Source organism: Panthera onca, chromosome A2 (genome assembly GCF_046562875.1).
Source record: "Panthera onca isolate mPanOnc1 chromosome A2, mPanOnc1 haplotype 2, whole genome shotgun sequence".
Lineage (NCBI taxonomy): Eukaryota > Metazoa > Chordata > Mammalia > Carnivora > Felidae > Panthera > Panthera onca.
The window spans coordinates 9,429,717-9,451,545 of NC_138340.1; the positions used below are offsets into that span (position 1 = coordinate 9,429,717).

A 21,829-nucleotide genomic window follows, 5' to 3' on the forward strand; every position below is an offset into this window, starting at 1 on the left:
ACCAGAGGCCATGTGTAGCCCTTTGGATCTTGGCTCAGAGAACAACCCATACTGTAAAAGATACTTTGGGGACAATTCAATACGTATCTTAGAGAAATCTTGTCAAGCATAAGAATATATAGGAAAAAAAAAAGAATATATAGGAAAATTTCTTATTTGTTTTTTTTCTTATTTCTTAGAAATACATACCGAAGAATTTAAGGTCAAAATATTGTGGTATCTTTAAAATAATTGGGGCGCCTGGGTGGCTCAGTTGGGTTAAGTGTCCAACTTCAGCTCAGGTCACGATCTCACGGTTCGTGGGTTCGAGCCCCGTGTCAGGCTCTGTGCTGACAGCTCAGAGCCTGGAACGTGTTTCAGATTCTGTGTCTCCCTCTCTCTCTGCCCCTCCCCTGCTTGCACTCTGTCTCTCTCTCAAAAATAAATAAACATTGGGGCGCCTGGGTGGCTCAGTCGGTTGAGCGTCCGACTTCGGCTTAGGTCATGATCTCGCGGTTTGTGAGTTCGAGTCCCGCGTCGGGCTCTGTGCTGACGGCTCAGAGCCTGGAGCCTGCTTCCGATTCTGTGTCTCCCTCTCTCTCTGCCCCTCCCCCGTTCATGCTCTGTCTCTATCTCAAAAATAAGTAAAAACGTTAAAAAAAAATTAAAAAAAAATAATAAACATTAAAATAATTTTTAAAAATCGACGAAATTGGGGCGCCTGGGTGGCTCAGTTGGTTGAGCGTTGGACTTTGGCTCAGGTCATGATCTCGGGGTATGTGGGTTCGAGCCCCTGGTCGCTCTGTGCTCACAGGGCAGAGCCTGCTTCGGATCCTCTGTCTCCCTCTCTCTGCCCCTCCTCTGTTCACGTGTGCAAGCGCCCTCTCTCTCTCTCTCTCTCTCAAAATAAATAATCATTAAAAAAATAGATGAAATGTCCAGAATAGATGGATCCACAGAGACAGAACGCAGACTGGCAGTTGCTGGGACGGGTCCACCTTTTGGGGTGATGAAAATGTTCTGGAAGTAGGGAGAGGTGATGGTTGCGCAGGGTGGTGACTGTACGAAACTGCCCTTGAATTGCACACTTTGAAATGGTTAAATTTTTTTTTTTTTTTTTTAAGGAGGCTCCATGCTGGACACGGAAGCCCGCCTTGGGGCTTTAACTCCCAACCCTGAGTTGAGGTCAAGAGTCAGATGCTTGACCGACTGAGCCCCCCAGGTGCGCTTGAACTGGTTAATTTTATGTTATGTGAATTTCACCTCACAACAACGACAACCACAAAAGAGAGAGAGAGAGAGAGAGAGAGAGAGAGGACAGATGAAGCCAGCACAGAGCGTGTTCCAAATGGGCACCTCTGGGTGACGGAGACCGGGTATTCAGGGACCCGCAGCAATCCCGGGGATTGCTGCATCCTGGGGGATGCTGATTAGAATTTCAGAATCCTGGCCCCACCCCGGATCTGCTGGCCGAGAATCCACATTTTACCAAGATCCCTAGATGATCCGTGAACGCACAGCAGTTCGAGAAGCGCTGTGCTGTACTATTCCTTTCTGTCTGTTTGGAACTGTTTAAGGATTATAACGATGGAAAGAGAAAAGAGCTTGCCTGCGGAGAAGCGTTTCAAGCAAACGCACGCACTGCTTTTTTGCCAATTCAAAAGTTGGCAGCCTAGGGACCGAGTGTTTTCAAAGTGCCGAGACATGTGCCCGTGTCTTTGCCTGGACTTCCTCATTCAATCCTCACCCCCGCTCGAGGTCGGGAGGAAGGTGCCGTTATTATCGTCCTCGTTTCATTGACGGGGAAACTGACGCCTGATAGTTGCTGGCCCCTGGCGCCAAGTTAAATGCTAAGTCAAACAGCGGAGCTGGGCTTAAATCCCGCCCTTGGGTCTTTAGACCACAGGGTGCAAGGTCCTGGCTTTTCACCCGGAAGGGACTCCGCGGCCCCAAGGGTTGCAAGGTCCTTACCTGCCCCTCCTTTCTCATTTCACCCATCGCACGTTTCTTGAGGGCCTCCTGTTCCCTCACGCCCAGGGATGTGCCGAACCCCAGGAATTCAGGGCTGAGCGGGACTTGCCTGGCCCCTGTGGAGCTCACAGGCCGGTGGGGCAGACGGCCGGGCAACCCAACACCGACATTACGGCCCGCGGGAGAACCGCTAGGTGGGTGCCTCGTGCCGCTGCGGGAGGCCAGGGAGGGCTTCCTGGAGGAAGGTCCCTGCAGGTGACATCGGAAGGGGCTCGGTCTGGGAGACTCGCGGCAGGCGGCTCCGCTCTGCTGGGGGTGGGGCGGGACGGGTGGCCGTGGGCGGTGTGGGCGGTGCTGGGGGCTCACCTTCATCATGAGCACGATGGTGTTGAGGGCGATCATGGCCATGATGGTGTACTCGAAAGGCGGGGACACCACGAACTGCCACATGCGATACTGGAAGCTTTGCTTGTTCTGGGGCATGTGTCGGGTCAGCGGTTTGGCACTGATGGCGAAGTCGATGCAGGCCCTCTGCGAGAGAGAGGCCGGCGGCTGGACACGGGGCACCCCCCACCCCCCCGGCCCTCGGGCACGTCAGCCGAGCCTGCCCCCAGCCAGGATTCCTCACGCCCGTTGGGTCTTCACGCCCGCTTCCTCCTGCCAACACCCGCGGTTCCCTAAGAAGTCGTCATCTGCCCACGTGGGACGCCATCAGCAACCCTACTTTGCAGGCTCAGAGAGGCTGAGTCACTTGCCTGAGGCAGCACAGCTGCCAAGCGGGCCAAACCCGAACCTAACCGTTCTTTCCTACTGAGCTCTTTGCTTCGTTTCCTCCTTCCCTTCGAAGGACGGAGGGATAATGGCCATTCAGTGTGAGGGGCCAACAGAGCAGAGGAAGGATGCATTCCCAGGTCCTCCACCTGGCTGAGCTTGGACGGTTCTAGAAGAGCCAAGGGCCACATCTGCGCTCTCTCGGGAGGACTGGAGCTTCACTCACAAATATTCACCACCCTGCCCTCGGGGAGATTACACTTCGCCACCCCACGGACATCAGACACAGATGTGTGACTTCCTCTGGCCAGTGAGATGTGGATGGGTGGATGGAAGGGTCACTTCCGGGCACAGATCTCCCCCCCGCCGCCGAAAGTGCACAGTGGTTTGCCATTATCTCTTCTTGATCTGAAGTGTCTCGGAGAGCAACCAGAATAAAGGTAACGTGGACCAGAGCCGCCTGGACGTGCGGTGCTGGGCAAGAAATCAATCGATCCCTGTGTGGGCATCTGGCACTGAGATTCCGGACATGCTTGTTACTGTGGCATAACCTCGTCTGAACTGACTGATACACACACCTTCTTTCGGTGTGTTTTCCTCTGGGAACCCCATGAAGGGCCGTCCTACAGACTGAATGCTGCCGGGAGGATGCTGCTGCGCCCTCCCCAGATGCCCCCAGAAGCTGTTTTCTGGACGCACGCGTGTGCCTGTGTGTGTGCCTGCGACGGGGGGGGCGGGAGTTGTCAATTTTTAAGTGAAGGAGGCAACTGGGAAGCGGCACCTCATTTTTCTCCAGGCTGTATTCCTCCATCATCTTGTCCCCCTGCTCCTGGAAGGTGATGATGATCAAGGCCACGAAGATATTGACGAAGAAGAAGGGGAACACCACGAAGTAGACGACGTAGAAGATGGACATCTCCATGCGGTACCCGGGGCTGGGGCCCTGGTTCTCAAAGGTGGCGTCCACGGAGTGCTTGAGGACCCTGGGAGGCGCGGAGCAGGGGGAGGGGGAAAGCGGGACAAGCAACGGGAACGGAGGGAAACATTAAAAGAAAACAGCAACAAGATGGAAATAGTCGTTATTTTCCGACCCCGACTCCTGTGGTGATTTTACGAAGCCAGAAGAGCTCCCTCCTCCTTCGTCTGGGGGGAGTGTGGACAACGCTCTCAGTTACCTCTCCCACCGTGTCCCGGGGGCTATCAGGGGCTAGAAATGATTTTATCTATGTCCTTGGCAACCCTCTCAGGGAGGTTATTACTGGCCCTGTTTTGCCAATGAGGAAACTGAGGTTTGGCAGTTTAAAGTGACCTGTCGAAGTTCACCCACTAAGGCCTGGCCAAGTTGGGATAGGAAACCAGGCTGGTGGGGATGGATGGGAGGGTGTATGGGAGTCATGGAGGCACACACCTAAGTGCGTGTGTGCTGGGGGGGGGGGGCATTTAAGCACAGGTGGTGGTGCTGGGAAGGTGTAGTGGGGATGAACATGGGAGTGTGTGTCTGCAGAGCTGCTCTGAACAGCTGCACAGGTTGTGCACTGCTCAAGGGCTCTGTGCCTCAGGGGTGCCGTTCGTACTGGAGACATGATAGATTTGTGCATTTATGAGGACAACTTTTTGGCGGGTGGCCACGAAGTACCTTATTTGAACAAAATCATTCGGTACATGCCGACCACATTCTGACCGATGGAAGTGAAGTCTGTTGAAGAAGCGCTTCCCAAAAAATTTGCCCAAAGGTGCCGTATGGGCTAGCACTGGCCCCGTGTGCATGGGTCCGGCCCTGGCCTTGCACAATTCAGCCTCACCACAACCCTGACTGGCCCTGTCTGGGTGAGGAACGGTCCCGTGGTCAAAGGGACTTGGAAAATGCCACGTCCAGGCCTTGTCCTTGGAGATCTGTGCTCACCAGCACAGAAAGGGTTAAGAGGACGTGGCTGCCTGCGTCCATGGAGCCTTTCTGCAAATTAGAAACAGCATCCCATCTGGGAGGGTGCAGGGCCCTGACTCTGAGGGTTCGGCGAACTGCACGGAGGGAGGCCTGCATTTCGGCCCCAAACGAGCCCAGCCACGCGTGCAGGCTGCTGTTCTGGTGACGGGGCCCCCCGTGCACCCAGCGGGGTCTCCACCTCGGGAAGCCGGGAGCAAACCCCTCCTCGTCCAGGCCTTTCTCAGCGCTGGGCTCTCAGACCCTTCCCCATCCTGCTCCCCGGGGGCCCCCGACTCCCCCGTGGCGCTGTCTGGTGGGCCTCTTACTGTGGCCAGCCTTCTCCCGTGGACACGGTGAAGAGAGTCAACAGAGCCCAGAGCACGTTGTCATAATGGAACTCGTACTTCTTCCACTGTCTGTCCCGGGCCTTCACCTCGTTCTTCTCGTACAGGAGGTACTTGCCGCTGATGCAGAAAATAGGGGCCGTTAGTCAACGGAGGAAGGGGACCCTCATCTTTGGTGACCAGAGGTAAGAGGACGAGGAGGCCCACCAGCCCACATGGCATCCCTCAGCCCAGGGAGTGGAAGCCCCCCGTGCGGCTCTCTGATGGACGTGTGCACCCCCTTGGAGGTCCTCCGATGAGGCCACGGCCCCTGCTCCCAGCGGGAGAGCTGACTCAGGACCCAGCACTGTCTTCCAACATGAAAACTTCCAGTCCTGCGGGGGGGAGCCTCAGGCTTGGGGGGATGCTGAGAGCAGGGAGAGAGACAGGAACTTTTCTGGGTCCATCAGACCGAGGGGGACGGGGGCTGCTCCTTTTTAGGGCAGCGATACAAGGCTTAGCCCCAGACCCGTGGCCGAACGGAGTCCTTCCGACGTCAGGAAACAGCCTCCGAGATAACGACAGGCTGCCCGTAACACTTTACACGGCGACAGCATGTACTGGGCACGTCGGTAAGGGCTTAGCGATTTCCATCACGAGGGGGCGCCCGGGTGGCTCAGTCAGTCAAGCGTCTGACTTCAGCTCAGGTCATGATCTCGCGGTTCATGAGTTTGAGCCCCGCGTCAGGCTCTCTGCTCTCAATGCAGAGCCTGCTTCACCCAGCTCCTCTGTCTCCCTCTCTTTACTCCTCCTCCACCCTCTCTCTCTGTCTCTCAAAAATAAATAAACATTAAAAAAATTAAAAAAGAATTTCCATCATGAAGATGACCCAAAGACGGGCGGGGCGGGACTCCAGGCCCGCAAGTTCTGGTCCACAACTCCAAAGTCTAGAAAGTTCTGAAAACCAAATATCTTCCTCTTCACTCAGAGGGTGAACGTTATGGCTTGCAGACCGAATCTGCACCTGTTTCTGTGTGGCCCACAAACTAGGAACGGTTTTCTACGTTTCCAAGTGGTTGAAAGCAAATCGAAAGAATGCATTCGTGACAGATGAACCTTACACCGACATTCAAGTTTTCGTTTCTAGAAATAAAATTTTAGGGGAGCCTGGCTGGCCCAGACAGAACAGCATGCGACTCTTGATCTCAGGGCTGTGAGTGGCTGTGAGTGAGTTCAAACCCCACATTGGGTGTAGAGATTACTAAAAAATAAATAAATAAAAAATATAGAAATAACATTTTATTGGAACCTTTGTTTATGTGTTGTCTGGCTGCTCTGTGTCATTTTTTAAATGTGTATTTATTTTTTAGAGAGAAAGGGGGGGGCAGGGGGGGGAACAGAGACAGAGTGTGAGTGGGGGAGGGGCAGAGAGAGAGGGAGACACAGAATCTGAAACAAGGCTCCAGGCTCCGAGCTGTCAGCACAGAGCCCGACGCGGGACTTGAACCTACGAACCGCGAGATCATGACCCCAGCTGAAGTTGGACGCTTAATCGACTGAGCCACCCAGGCGCCCTTGGCCGCCCCGTGTCACGACGGGAGGTGCAGCTGAGACCATGGACTCCATAAAGGCAGAAGTGACGCGCCATCTGGCCCTTGGCGGACAAAGTCCGTCCACCTCTGATCTAATTCGTTTGGCGACAAAACCTGACCCCCCCTGGACCTGAAGCTCTTTATACTTGCTTTTCGTCCCATTTGCTGCAAACAGTCACGTGACCCCCCGCCAAAAAAAAAAAAAAAAAGTTTGATTACAGGGATGCCTTAGACCCAGCGGAGGGAGTCACGTCCTGCGTGGAACACGCGGTACACGGTCTTTCTCAAACAACTGCAAACTATTCTGAATTCTGAAACACATCTGCCCGTAAAGGTTTTCAAACAAGGGGACGCGGACGCGTGTTAATATCCCCCAGGTCGATCCCACGTGGCGACGGAATGACGAGTTAAGCAGCCAGCTTAGGGCGCTTCCTACCTAGAGCTCCAACCCCGACGCTTGTCCTCCCTACTCCAGACCCCAGCGGGCGGCCCCTGGCTCACTTCCGGAGCCCAACACTCCAGTCGCCAAGCCCGGTGGCTCGTGCTTCCGGCCGCCCCCCCCCCCCGCCCCCGCCCCCCGCCCCCGCCAGCCCCTCGGTGGGGGCACCGAGCAGAGCGCAGACCCACCGACAGTCTTTCTCAAACTCCTTGGATTCGTCGGTGCAGTGGAAGAACTTCCCCTTGAACAGCTGCACGGCCACCACGGCGAAGATGAACATGAACAGCATGTAGACGATGAGGATGTTGAAGACGTTCTTGAGCGAGTTCACCACGCAGTCGAACACGGCCTGGGGGGACAGGGGGCGGGGGGGGGGGGGGGGGGGAGGTGGAGGGGAGAGAGAGCGCGTGAGGGGCTGGGGGCCTGCCCGGTCAGCTGCCTCCAGCAGCCCACGATCGTTCCATTTCACCGACCAGGCCCCACGCCGAGTCACGCTTAAGGCCCCGCGGCTCTGGGAGGTAGGTGCTGGGGCTGCACTCAGTCCTGGCTTTCCGTGCATCCAACCCCCAACCCCCGCCGTTTTCAACTCCCGGGAAACGGGGCGGCTTCTCTGAGCCTAAGACAAGCTCACAGCTCTTCAGGGCAGGAGGAACGGGCAGACAAGGAATTTCCTGTTAATTCTGTGTCCCTGCTTCACTCGTGGCCCCTTTTCCCATCCCCTGGACCGCTGAGCAGTAGGGGGCGCTCTGCCGGTGAGAGCCGACTTCAGGTGCCCCGGAGATCCTGCCCCGGGTGACATGGAACCCTCTCACCATCTGCCCAAGAAGGCAGGGGTCCAGGCCCGGAATGTCTCCCCGCCCGTTCTGCTTCCAACCACAGCGGGTCCTAACCACAAGCGGACAAGGGTCCTCGAACCTACTGGAACTACAGGCTGGCTTCGGCAGCTTTCCCCAAGGGAGAGAGTGCATAGCTTTCCTGGGGGCTTTTATTTATTTATGTTTTATCTAATTTGATTAATTAATTAAATATTATTTTTCAGAGGGAGAGAGACAGAGTGAGAGCGGGGGAGGGGCAGAGAGCGAGGGAGACACAGAATCCGTAGAGGGCTCCGGGCTCCGAGCTGTCAGCACAGAGCCCAACGCGGGGCTCGAACCCACGAACCGTGAGATCATGACCTGAGCCGAAGTCGGACGCTTAGCTGACTGAGCCACCCAGGTGCCCCTCATGGGGGCTCTTAAAGGGGGCCGTGACCCAGGAAAGGGTGAAGAACCGCAGAACTGAATACTGCTGGGCCTCTCCGTATTTCTAATGCAAGCAAGCTTTCATGTCCAAAGGGCGGCCACCTATTGGCTAGCGATAGTGCAAAGTCCTGGTGACAGGGGACATTTCTTTAGGGCCTGCAGGAGCCCGACACTAAATAGTGCTGAATCGCACGTCTTCAATCCTTTCGAGCGAGCCAGAAGATCTTGCTTAATTGCTACTGTTAACAGCTAACCCTGATACTTTTGCTTTTCAACCCGTGTTCAAAGTCCTTTCCAGGCGATCGTTTTGGCCGGATCTTATTTATTTTGAGAGAGCGCGCCTGCAAGAGCAGGGGAGGGGCAGAGAGAGGGAGAGAGAAAGAATCCCGAGCAGGCTCCACAATGTCAGCGCAGAGCCCGATGCGGGGCTCAGTGTCACAAACCGTGAGATCATGTGTGACCTGAGCTGAGATCAAGAGTCGGATGCTTAACCGACTGAGCCACCCAGGCACCCCTCTTAGGCTAGATTTTAAGAACAGTATCTTGTCTTTTGGGAACATGTTTAGTTTTATCTTCTGTTGGGTTCTTTCTGCTCTTCCCGCTTGAGAACCTGGACACGGCATTTCTTTTTAAAATACGTTCACTTAAATTTTAAAAAGTGATCGATGAAATAAACCTGAAGAGAGGATACAGGTGGTCCTCAGGTGGAACGCCAATTGAAAAGATGCGTTTGAATGACTGGGTTTCATTTCCTTTTCTTTCCTCCTGAATGACAAGCTCTGGGAAATACTGGTTCACACTGTTGTGGAACAGGAGATACTCGGACCTGGAAATGGTAGCTGAAAAGTCAAAAGCTACGTGGGGCCAGAAACCTAGTTTCTTGCTTCCCACATCAGGGTTGTGCCCTACTGTTATCCGTACGGTAGCTTCGTGGGAATTAGGAAAGGGGATCCTGACCTCAAGACGCTTCATCTAATGGAAAATTGTCACAATAACACAGATTCTGTCAGGTCAGCTCACTTTACTGCCATCTGCTGGAAAGCTGTAATAATAAATACATCCATCTACGATGGATGTGATGTTACCAGCACCCCTTTCAGTGTCGTGTCCTTGAGCAGTGCTCAACCTGCCCAACTGTACACGGCAGCAACCCTGACGGGCCTCCCACATGCCCCAATCTCACCTTGAGCTTTGGCAACCGCTTGATGGTTTTAAGAGGTCGTAGCACCCGGAGGACTCGGAGGGACTTAATTGTGTTGATGTCCTTTCCTTTGCTGTTGCCACTGTGGAGGGACGTTAGGGTACGGAGAGGGGAAAAGAGGGAGCAGAAGTCAGTCTGGGTGGGGGGTGGCCCACAACTCCACGTGACCCTGCCCTCTCAGGCCCAGGAGTCTGGGGTGAGCCTGGCGCCGGCCTGCCCTTGCTGGGGAAGAGTGGCGAGCACCCCTGCTGTGTTTGGGCTCAAGAGGTAGCCAGCAGACGGCCTTCTGTGGTCCTGGTCTCAGGACTTGTTAAGGGCCCTCCACCACTTGGCTGGGCCTGTGTAACTGCATGGGGTGGCCCTCAGACCCAGCATGGGGCGGCTGGTGGCCCCTGTGGGCTTTCACTGGTGCTGGAGAACGGGATTCCCTGCCTCCCCTCCCAACAGGATCCAGGAACGAGTTAACGTGGCCCTCCCTCAATATTCCCTGAGCCCGCGCGAAAGCAAAGAACCGGGACGTCAGAGGCTGATGTTGAACCTCTGCCAGGGTCTCAGGCCTCATTCTTCCAGGGTCTCTTAACCCAGCTTTTCTACGGGGTTCAGTGCAGGGTCTACTGGACCGGGGCCCTACCCGTACAGCCCCTGCAGAGGCCGTGATACCCTCAGCCAACCATGATTCAGGTCCCCCCAAAGGAGGGCATTGGGTGCGGCCATCAGAGGCCTGCGGTTAATAGAACTCACCACCCGCCAGTCGCCCAAGCCAGAAACCCGGGTCCCGTTCAGCTTTCTGTCCTCCATCCCCAGTGGCTTACCCTCCTAACCTCTCCATCATCGTCCCTGGCCATCGTCTTGTGCTGGAGTCCCACTACCCATTTCCCAGCTCCCCTCCCCACCCCCACCCGCTCCCTGTCTCCCTCTCCTTCCACCTTTTCCACACACGGTGGTTCAAAGCCAATGACCATGTCACTCTCCTTCTCAGAATCCTTCTGGAGAAATCTGAATGCCTAGAACTGCAAGCTTTTGGCTCGGCATTCAAGGCTCTTCAAACCCTAGCCCAACTTACCTTGCCTTTGCATTCCCATCGACTGCTACACACCCCAAGCCCCAGCCAGACTCTTTGCCTCCGTTTGTTTTTGCACCTACTGTCCCTGCTGCTAGAAAGGCCCTTCTGCCACCTGTCCGTTCCCAGGACTATGCAGCCTTCGCAGCCAAGTTAAGTGGCCCCTTTATCCGACAGCCTCCCCTGATTGCCTGCGGATTCTACCAGACCCTACTGCTGTTTCAGAATCATCTTTGCTTCGTCTTTGGCTGCTGGCTTTAGAGAGAGAACTTCTCAAAGGCTTAAACTGTGACCTATTCTTCTATGGTTCATTTTCCCTTTGATCTTGGTTCTTGTCCCAGCTCCCGCCGTGTGCCTGGCGTGTGATCTCAGGACACACGTGAACGGATCCAGATCAGAGTTCTTTGAGGGTCTCCTAGCAAACATCTCCCCAGAGTTACCTCGTGGGTCAGGTGTAGAACTCCCAGAGACCCCTCCCATGGTGTATCTGGATACAACCCCCCCCCCCCCCGGCCTTTTTTAAAGATCTCTTTTCTCTCATTTTTCAGGGAATAAAGAGCGGGAACTGGACTTAACCCTGCGGGGCACAGCCATGCTCCAGGATTCAGCTGGAACATGTTTTTCCCTTTTGAAACCCAAAGTCACCGTTATCTCAAGGCCGTGCCCCTGAAATACGAGATGCACGTCAAGAGAGCCACTGAGATAATGTGAAGCAGGACAGGGACACAATTTGGATCGCACGGGGAAACGGCTATTTCTTCCCCAAGTGTCTTTCAGGCCTTTTGCTTTGGGAAGAGCGGAAGTCTCCGTACTAGAACATCAAGCAAGGGGGCATCTAGGTTGTAAGCGGGACCGGCTAAAATCCCGAAGTGCCGAATGCCTGACATTTGGAAACAGGACTCCCGTGGGCAGATCCACTCCTCGGAAAGTGACTCCCCGGCCATCAGGGGGCCCTCTCTCCCAGAAGGCACTGTGTGCCCTCTGGCCAGGCTGAGAAACAATCTTGTTTAACGGAGGCACAGAGGAGTGTTCCTGGCAGGTTGGATCCTGAGCATGCAGGAGTGGCTTGATCAAGGCGTTCTCACAGAAAACAACCCGCTTTTTGAACCACTTTGCTGAGAGTGTAGATATTCTTTGGGAGGCCACTTCCTCCTCTTACAGCCCAAGGCCTGGTTGTTAGGCGTTTCCACCCTTCTCCCATCTCGGGGTCTGGACACGCTTACTCCTTCGGGAATCACCTCCCCGTGCTTGTCTGCCTTGCTGAAGGGAGCCCCTGGGGAGGCCCCCCCTCCCTCACGTCCCTTCTAATCTCTGCCAAGAACCAGACTAATGGTGTGTTGCAATGGAAAGCAGTTGCCAAGACCCCTGAGGGCTCCCCTCCCTGGGGAGAGACCGAGGGGGGGCTCTGGTCACTGCAAAAAACAGGACAGCAGCAAGGACACGAGGCCACGGAAAGAGGCCCAGAACCAACGTGGCTGCACCAGAGCATGGAGAACGAGAGACAAAATGAGAGAGAGAGAGACAGAGAGAGAGAGAGAGAGAGAGAGAGAACTTTACCGTGTACTGCTCCTGGTGAGGTGGCGTTGGTGGGAGAGACAGATCGTAAGCGGCCTCAGAAGAGAGAACACAGAACACACACATACACGCACGCGCACCTGAGCGCCCCCTGCCCCACCCGGGCCCTGGGTTGGGGCGGGGGCGGCAGCCTCAGGCTTGCGGCTCTGGCCGACGTCCATCCTTCCATCTGGAAGCCCCTGTTCGGTCCCCTGCCCTCGGCAGGCTCCCGGCACTGCCCAACCGCACCGAGAAAGCCAAATTTCCAAGTAGCTGGACAGCCAGAGAGTCGTCAACTGCCGAAGGCGAATGCGCCCCTGAAGGTCACTGCCAAGAGCTGGAGAAAGAAAGCCCTTTCCTCCAGAGGTCCCGGGGCTGGGAGGTTTTAGAACGGCTTGCCAGTTGGGAGCTTTGGAGTCGGGAGCACCAGGGTTTGGGCCCCAGCTCTGCCTCTAAGGACCGTCCTCATCTGCAAAACAGACCCGGGGGATTCTGATGCTTGACACACAATAGCCACGGCCTTGCCTGGACCCCCTACGTGACGAGGGACAGGGAGGTCAGTGAAGGGTTCCGATGTGGGCTGTGGTTAGAGCCGGCTCTCAGGAGTCCCGAGAAAACGCGAGCCTAGACGAAGCCACCTTCGCACAACTCCTCTTTGGCCTCAGGCTTGGCCTCGGTAGGACCCTCCGACCATGGCGGGAGGTCGAGGCCAGAGAGACCCGACTGCCGTCAGCGAATGGAAGCCTTGCCGCCGGGCAAGCACTGTCCAGAATCCCCTGCCCTCTGCCCCTCTCGAGGTTGGTGGTGTTTCTAACGACAGAACGGCTTAAATGCCTACGAATATTCCCGATGGGGTTTTTCCTCCCCCGCCCCCCTTTTTATTTTATCTCAGGGGGTCTCAAAGCTCAGCGTATCTAGGGATCGCTGCGCACGTGGAATCGTGTCGCTTCTCCTTCGTGGACGGCTGACAGGTCTTTCAAGGACAGTGACTTCCGCCTAACCCGCTGACTTCAGGTGTAACATGGGAGTCTTCTGAATGTCCCCGTGCCTGTGGGAAGGTGGCACCGTTATGTCTGTTTTCCAGATGAGGAAGCTGAGGCCCAGAGCGGGGGAGCGACCTGCCCAAGGTCACCCAGCGAGATTCAAGCCCCGGTTCGTGTATCTCGGGCTCAAATCTTCTCTCCGTTTTAGCACACACAAGAAAAATAATGCCTTCGGTGCAGGGGCTGTTTGGAGGGTAGGATAAGAAAGGTGGCAGCCTGAGGGCTCCTTCTTTGGCTTCCCGGCAGTTTGGCTCCCGAGCATGCAGGAGTGGCTTGATCAAGGCGCTCTGCCAGCTGTGCCGGCCTGCCCTGAGGGAGGAGGGGCGGCGCCAGATGGACTCTTGGCAGTGAGGGCAGGATCGTGATCCGCCAGCTGCTGAGAAATGTCAGGTGGCCGCCCCGATGCAGGGGCACAGAGCATGATATCATGTGTGATGGCTCATGAGATGCTGTGTTAATGGCGGTCACGTGGACACGGCACGCAGTCAGTAGAAGGAGCAGGACGCACACACACACACACAGATCCGGGTGAGATGCAGGAGGGGTGGAGACTGTCAGCAGAGCTTCGACACATCCCTTGGAGGACCACAGGGATCGTTCTCCCACATCCGAGACGGGGCCACAATCACAGCACCGAGGCAGAATCCTTGCCTCCACCCCAAAAGGCCAGAACAGCAAGATTCTGAGCAGGCTCGTGTCCCCTTCCCCCGACTCTCGAGGAACCCAGGCTGGCTAGGCCGTCGAGTGCCATCCATCCGGCTCACTGGTGGAAGCTTCCAGGTTCAGGGCTGGGACGCGGGCAGCAGCCCTGAATCTGACAGCCGAGGCCCACGGCAGCCATCCTGCCAGACTCGCTTCCCTTCACACGCCCTCTGGGCCTCAATTTCCTCATCTACAGAATGGGGATCACGAGACAGCTTCCCACAGGAGGCGGTGGTGAGGGGTTTTCTATTTTATGGGGAAACCGAGGCACGGAGCAGGCTAAGGGACCTGCACACTGGAGACAAACCGGACAGACTTCCAGGAACCTCTTCCTAAAGCAATGAGACTACTCTAACACCTGTTTGGGGTTCTCAGCCTTGTCTATGAGAAGATGGCACAGGGCAGATAAATTGAGGTGAAGGACCAGGGAGAAAGGGAAGCAGAGGATGCTGGGGTTGGGCACTCAGGCTAAGACCCCCACAACTGCCAACGATGACATCCATGTAGTAACAAGGAAAGGCCGTAAGCAAAGTCCTTACGGGGACTTTCTCAGGCAAGAGGCCAGAACCCTGCAGCCAGGAGGAGGATTCTGAAACGTTTCCGGGGAGGAAAGCAGCAGCCTGGGGGCTCCTTGTCTGGCTTTTTGGCGGATTAACCCCGGGCATGCAGGAGCGGCTTGATCAAGGTGTTTGGCCAGTTGCACCAGGCCTGCAGCCCTGCCTTGAAAGAGAGATGGCGGCACCAGATGGAGTGTCTGCGGCAAGGCAGGGAGCGTGTGGCAGGGGCCCGAGGGTCCGCCTCTCCCACCCCTATGGCCACCATAGACAGGTGCTCCTGTGACGGTCAGCTCTTCCAAAACCCCGCGAGAGTTGCCGGCCCTTGTCAGGATCCCACTGGCAAAATCTCACATCCCCCAGCTCCTGTGAGATCTGCGAGCCCATCGAGGCTCATAGGATGCCCTTAAATCCCAGTCTGGACCTTTTCCTTGCATAGGGATTAAAAAAAAAACACCAAAACCCAAAACAAGAAGCCAAACATTCAAAACAGGGATTTTTCAAGGTCACGGGCTGGCTGGCTTTGTGCCTGTAGCAACTTCGCAGAAGCAGCTGAAAAGATTCGCTACAAACGTGTGCTGCCAGATTTCTGTGAGTTGGAGGCTCGTTTCGAATGCCCTTGGATAACTTCATATTTAAAATGAAAATTCAAAACAAAAATCAGCTCCCTCCAGCAGATTCTTTTGCAACACAAAGAATCCACTCTGCGGATTGATTTTTGGTGGAAAAAATAATTTTGATTTTGCAGACTGCAGAGACTAATTGTAGCTTCGGGGATCCTAGAAACAGCATATTGTGAATTACCAGCTCATTATGGCCCAAGTCCGTCCTATGGTTGAAAGCCCCCGGTCTTTCGGAGGCTACCCCTTCCCCAAACTGTGAGGCCAAACTGGGGGGTGGAGGTGGGGCGGGGCAATGGCGGGGGAGGGAGGGGGAGGCTCCTTCAGCACTGAAGCATTTGCTGCGGACAGAGGTCTGGGAGGAGAGCGCCAAGGTCAAGGGTGAGCTGACACGTCAGTCAGTCGCCAGTTTTTCTGTGCTGCACCCAGTGGTGGCCGCGGAGGGCAAAATTCACCACCCAGGGCACAGCTGGCCAAGGGGTGGTTGTGTGCGGGCAGGGGGATGTGGCCGACAGGTGCTCACCCCTGTCCCTGTCCCCGTCACCTCCCGAGCCCTAGGAGACTTGGGGACTGTTGGAAAGACCTCATCCTGGAGGGCTCTAGGAAGTAGGGAAGAGGCGCCCGCCCAAACTTGCCCTCCCTTGTCACAAAGACCACCGCTGCTCAGAGCATAGTGGGGATCGGGTCTCCTGATGCCCGAGCGTATGGCGAAGGGTCCGCCTCCTCCAGGCCACACAGCCCAGGTTACGTGGATAGTCAGGCTCACGTCACCGGAAGATAAGGGCCAGGGCCCGGGGAGGGGGAGAGAGAGTGAGAGGGAGAGAGAGAGGGACAGGGAGGGAGAGAGAGAATATGAACGAGACAGAAGGACAGAGGAGACACATGACACATGCTGAATGGGCTGGGTGGGCAAAGAGAAACAGAGAGACACAGAAAGTGATAAACAGAGAACAGAAAATGGGGGGGGGGAGGGGGAAAAGGAGAGAGGCGCACAGAAAGAGGGAGGGAGGGAGGGAGGGAGAGAAACGGAAGAGGAAAGAGCCAGAGAGGCAAGCCAGAAGGAAGAGGAAAAAGGGGAAAGGGAAAGAAAGACACAGAAGCAGGGCAGGGCAGGGGATCCGAGACAGAAAACAGAGACAGACAGGGGTGGAGACACAGGTAGGTTATCTCGGCGGGGGGACAGATTCATTCTAGCCTGAGGGAGGTAAGACGTTTTGGCTCTTCTGAGTTGAAATTTTCCCTGGACCTAGTGTGGGGCCCTCCAGCCACCTTGGAGGAATCGCTCAAATAGCTGACACAGGGAGGGACGACTGTATTTCGTTACCTTCTCATATATACTTCAAAGATCTTTAAAAAAATTTTTTTTTAACACTTATTTTTGAGAGAGTGAGACAGAGTACGAGTGCGGGAGGGCCAGAGGGGCGGGGGGGGGGGGGGGGACACAGAATCCGAAGCAGGCTCCAGGCTCCGAGCTGTCAGCACAGAGCCTGACGCGGGGCTTGGACTCCTGGACCGCGAGATCATGACCTGAGTTGAAGTCGGACGCTTAACCGACTGAGCCACCCAGGTGCCCCTAAAAATCTTTTTTTTTTTTTTTTGAAGAAAACTGGTGCTATCTTGATAGGAAAAAAAATTGTATCTTGTTTGTATTTTATATTTCTCCAAATTCCAAGGAGGCGAAATTTTCTTCATTTTTACTAGCTGTCAGCATTCTGCAACATTTCTGTTTATATCCCTTCCCTTGCCCACTTATCTACTGAGTTTCATGTTTCTTAGTGATTTGTAACTGCTTTTTACATATGAAGGCCACCGATTCCCTGTCTTATTTGTGGCCATCTTTCTCCCCTCATTCGCTGTGCATTTTACTGACTTTACTTTTTAAAAGTGTTGACCGTTTTAATAACGTAGCCACACTTTGGATTTTTACAAAATCTCTTCGACTGCTCTAATACTGAAATAATCATTTAAAAAAGGGAGGGGGGGAGGCGGGGGGAGTGAGGAAGAAGGAGAGAGAAAGGAGACGAGGTGGAAGACGAGCAAACCTAGAAAGAGGAAAAGAGAGTAGAAGGAAAAGGGGAGAGGGGGTGGGAGGTCTGGCCAGAGTCAGAAATACAATCAGCCCCGGGACCCTCGTCGTCGGGCTCCAGAGGCTTGGAGGCGTCCGGAACCCTGGAACTTTCTTGCTGTTCTGACACAACTTGACCGTATCGTGTCCCCAGGGGAGAATCCGAGCGTGGCCCGCTTTGGTCCTTAAATTGGAAAGGAGCCACCGCTCTGGCCTCCTGACAAAAGGAGTCTGTCTTCACTATTGGGTTGGGGGGCCATTCAAGAACCCCGTGAGAAGGACGCGAGGGAGCAGAGGCACGAGGGAAGCCTCTGATTTCTCACTGTGGGGGTGAGGCGGGTGGGAACCCCTCTGAGACTTTCCTTTCTGGGATTGACCCACTGCGGTGGGCACACACAGGGTCCGCCAAGAAGACCTGGGGGTGAAGGGCCGGCTAGGTCTCCTCAACCTGCCCCAAATGTCTAGAACTTGAGGAACGCACTGCCGAGTTTGCTCTCGGGGCCCTAAGACCTCGCGGGTGCTCAGCCCTTGGGTACCACCTTGAAATGCTTCCCAGAGCTCAGGAGCCATCTTGGAATGGGTCCCCACAATTTGGGTGCCATCTTGGAGAGAATGGCTGCCCGGCCCTTGGGTGCCATTCTGGGATGGCTACCCACGACCCAGGGGCCATCTCGGAGTTGCACAACGATGCATGGCCTTTCAGAGGGCAGAGAGTCTTAGGACCTGCCGGGACACGTGAAGGACACACAAGGGGAGTCACCAGGTCCACAACTACTGAGCCTGCAGACACAGGGCGGGGGGGGGGGTCCGAATTCTCATGCACATTCGTTCCCTGATTTTCTTTTTAGGGGGTCTCGAAGAGACAGCGGTTGGGGTGGAGCTTGTAGAGCAGAGGGAGGATGAAATGTCCCGGCGGGGCTATTCTACTGAAAGCAGCGGAGCGAGGGGCCAGTGACGTGGCTGCGCGAGGAGGTAGAAGGTGGGGTCCCTTCTCTTCCTTCCTCCACAGGGGCCGTCATGCAAAAGCCAGTCGAAGCTCTTCCTGGCGTAGCATGCGGATGTTTCCCCCCCCCCCGCCCCACCTCCCAGAGCCCACTCTCCCGTCTCTACGCCCTGAGAACACGTTCCCTGATCCAACGGGCAGCCCCCGGCCAGGGGCGGGGCGCAGAGAGGCAAGTGCAAACCTCAGGAGGACACTTACGTGAAGGCAAAGGCCACCAGGGCCCCACTGACCACTATGAAGTCGAGAATGTTCCAGAGGTCGCGGAAGTAGGCACCCTGGTGCAGGACGAGCCCCAGGTCGATCATCTGGGGGTGAGAGGAGACGGTGCTCGGGTCCCTCGTCCCACTTGGGGGAGCAGTCCCCACCCTTCCAGTCTCTGGGGGGAAGGGCACCAGGAGGGGACACGCGGAGGGGAGCCCAGTGGACCTCCCCATCTCACGAAGGGCAGTTCTAGCCTGCTGGTTCTTAGGTCCAAACCTCGATGCCCCCCTTCACTCCTCTTTGTCTCATTCCCCCACGTGGAATTCACCAGGAAGCCTGCCAAGAACCTGCCCACCTTCTCCACCCTGGCCTGCCCCCCACCACCCTCTGCCTGGCCCGGTACAATCGCCTGCTCCTAGATCTCAGCTCCCACCCGCCCTGCCCCTCCCTCAAGCCCATCCTCCCCACCGAGGCCAGAGGGTGCCCCTGGCATGGGCAGGAGTCAAGTTCCTCCTCTGCTCAGAGCCCTCCATGGCTCCCACCTCGCTCGGGGTAAAAGTCAAAGTTCTCCCCGTGGCCCACAAGGCCCCGCCGGATCTGTCCCTGTCACCTCCCTGCTCTCATCTCTCCGCCCTGGGTTCTCCACTCTCCTCACTCACTCCTTCCAGTTCTCACCGCTGCTCCAATACACCAAGCATTTCTAATCCCCCCGGGGAAGCCACCTGCGCCAGGGTGGCATTCTTGAGAGTGAAGTTTCCCTTGGATCTTGGCTCTCTCAGCACTCACCTTGATCACCATCTCAAAGGTAAAGACGCCTGTAAAAACGTAGTCAAAATACCGTAGCACCTGTAGGGGATCAAAGCAAAGGGGCAGCAGATCACTGGCTTGCTCCAGCAGAGTCCCCAGGAACCTAGTAAAGGCCCACTGGAGCGTGTGGCCCCCAGCAAAGTCCCCAAGGAACAGACTCTCCAAGCAGAGGGGGAAACACGGCTGCCACATACAGTTGGGCAGGGTGGGCACTGTACAAGGGCCCCTCCCACCCCGTCTCATAGTGCAGATTAGTACGTTGTGTATGAAACTGTCCAGCAGATGGCAGAAAAGTCCTAACAAAACCACTCAGGGTGGTTTGCTTACCCACGGGAAGGGCGCCTTTTTTTTTTTTTTTTTCATTTGCCCAAAGCTCAATATAAAGGAAAGGTGATCTTAGGGACGTTCCGGGAGGACTGTAACCCTGTTGGCGACCGGTCTGACCTCCTCCCCACGCCCTTGACCTGCTGGGTCTCCTAGGTGAGAAGTCCTAAACATGACCGGCCTTCTAAGCCAGACATTGGGGGGGGGGGGGGTCAAACTCACCACCGTGGTCTCCCCCAGCAGATCTGCGGCCACATCGTCACCATGGTGGGGGGATTCTCCCCGCACCCCTCCCTCCCCCCACTCCCTCGTGCGGGGCCAGGGCTGGGTGGTCTCCACCTGGCTGAGCAACGGCCCGCAGCCTGGCCCCTCTCCAGGCCATGCCACAGCATGGCTCTGGTGTGGCCTTGGCAGGAGGATGTGGTTATGCTGACACAGCAAGCGCACGTTGGAAGGGCTGATATTTACTGAGCACCACCACCAGAGGGCGCCCGTGAGCACCGGAGTCCGGTTAGGGTCCTTCTCTGCCCTAGAATCCTCTACGGCTCTGATCTCACTTGAGGTAAGGGCCAAAGTCCTCCTGGTGGCCCCCGAGGCCCCGAACGATCTGCCTGGTCACCTCTATGCCTTCACCTCCACTCACCGTCCTTTGTTCACTCTACACCCGTCACTCTGGGCGTCTTCACCGCAGGGCCTTTGTACAGGTGGTTACCTCTGCCTGGAATGCTCTTCCCCATGTCCTGCCTGATTCCCTCTTTATGGCTTGGCTCAACTCTCACTTGCTCGGTGAAGCCTTCCCCTACTGCCTGTTTAAAGTCCTACTTCCTGGCGCTCGCAATTTTCCTTACCAGACCAACCACCCACCCCTGCGAACGATTTGTTGTCATTTGTTATAGTCATCAGTAACCTCATCGTCCCCGTTCCTGACCTGAGGTCAGCCCCACGCGGCCAGGGATGTTTGGCTATGCCTGTAGTGTCTCCAGCTCATAACACAGGCTCAAGCATACAGTTGGCACTCAACAAATGTTTGCGGAATGAATGCATGAGTAGCTGGAAGGGTCCTGGGGATCTGTGTGGTCACACCTCATGTTCCCGTTACGCGTGGGGCTTGAAGGGCCATCAGGGCCCAGAGTGGCCAGGATGGCTGGCTCCCTGAGGTGGGGGGGTTGGCAGGTTCAAGGTGCTGGAAGGATCTGGGTGCAGAGAGAGCAGTTTAGGTGCACCGGGCGGAGGGCTCAGCAGGGCCAGAGGCCGCCTGGTGCTCTGTGAGCTCTGGGAAGGCAGGGACCATCTGCTACCCTGTCAATCCTTGACGTTTAGCTCTGTGCGTGGCACATACTATTTGCTCATTAATTGCTAAATAAAGCAATGAATGAAAAGCAGAGAGGGGGTGCCTGGGTGGCTCAGTCAGTTAAGCGTCCGACTTCGGCTCAGGTCACCATCTCACGGTTCGTGAGTTCGAGCCCTAGGTCAGGCTCTGTGCTGACAGCTCGGAGCCCGGAGCCTGCTTCGAGCCTGTGTCTCCCTCTCTCTCTGTCCCTCCCCCACTCGCGTCCTGTCTCTCTCTCCTTCAAAAATAAATAAACATTAAAAAAAATTAAAAAAAGAAAAGAAAAGCAGAGAGGAAAAAAGGAATGAGGGGAGTGGGGGAGGGGCAGGCCAGGTGGTCAGGGGAATCAACTTCTGGAGAACTGAGGGGTTGTGAGTTCGAGCTCCCACGCTGGGTGTCGAGATTACTCAGAAATAAAATCTTATCAAAAAAAAAAAAAAAAAAACAACTCTGGAGAACCGAATTAAGTCGGACAAGAGGAAATCAAGGAAACCGAGAGACCAGTAAATCAGGTTTGACTCTCTCGGATGTGCGGATCCTTTGCCCTATGCAAATGACAACTTCCTGTGGCTCGGTTTACTCCAAACAGGTGCTCGGGCTCATTTATCCCAGGGAAACGCAGATCAAAGTCCCAGAGAGCCTCTGCGTCATACCCACCAGGTCAGCCAAAGGAGTCTCCAGGCCCCAGGGTTGACAAGCCTGGGGAGCGGGGGGTGGGGGGGGGCACGAGGTTGGGTGACAGAAGAGAGGCACAGAATTATTCCATCTGTTTTGGTGTCAGAAATGAGCAACAACACCCAACTAAAACTAGAGTAGCTAAGCTCGTTCCAGAAGGGAGGTCCCTTCTGGTTACCGCTAGGGTTGGGTTATCCAGCGTGGACCCTTGGGGCTGGGGCATTCCCCTCGCGGGGGCTGCCCTGTGCCCCTGAGGGGGCCGAGCACCCCTCTGGGTGCCAGTAGCTCCCTGTGGCCCACCACAAGTCGTGACAACCCAAATGTGTCTCCAGACGTCCCCGGATGTGAACCCTGACTTCAGAGGGGGGAAGGGGGCACTGAGGAGGTGTGCCCGGTGTAGGGGGTGGTTTTGTTTCACTTCCTGCCCCGTGGGGGGGGGGGTCCCCGGGC

General features: G+C 55.8%; 1 protein-coding gene across 7 annotated transcripts in view; it reads right to left on the reverse strand.

The window, feature by feature from the left end:
- The window catches only part of CACNA1A (calcium voltage-gated channel subunit alpha1 A), a 279,954-nt gene that overhangs the window by 38,905 nt on the left and 219,220 nt on the right, over positions 1–21,829 (reverse strand). For all 7 annotated transcript variants that reach the window (XM_081791793.1, XM_081791791.1, XM_081791792.1 and 4 more), the window contains 7 exons: positions 19,030–19,089; positions 18,241–18,347; positions 9,424–9,523; positions 7,188–7,348; positions 4,972–5,109; positions 3,503–3,704; positions 2,317–2,481 (listed from right to left, as the gene is read on the reverse strand). In XM_081791793.1, coding sequence (XP_081647919.1) covers positions 2,317–2,481; positions 3,503–3,704; positions 4,972–5,109; positions 7,188–7,348; positions 9,424–9,523; positions 18,241–18,347; positions 19,030–19,089 — 933 coding nt within the window. The remainder of the gene's footprint in view (positions 1–2,316; positions 2,482–3,502; positions 3,705–4,971; positions 5,110–7,187; positions 7,349–9,423; positions 9,524–18,240; positions 18,348–19,029; positions 19,090–21,829) is intronic.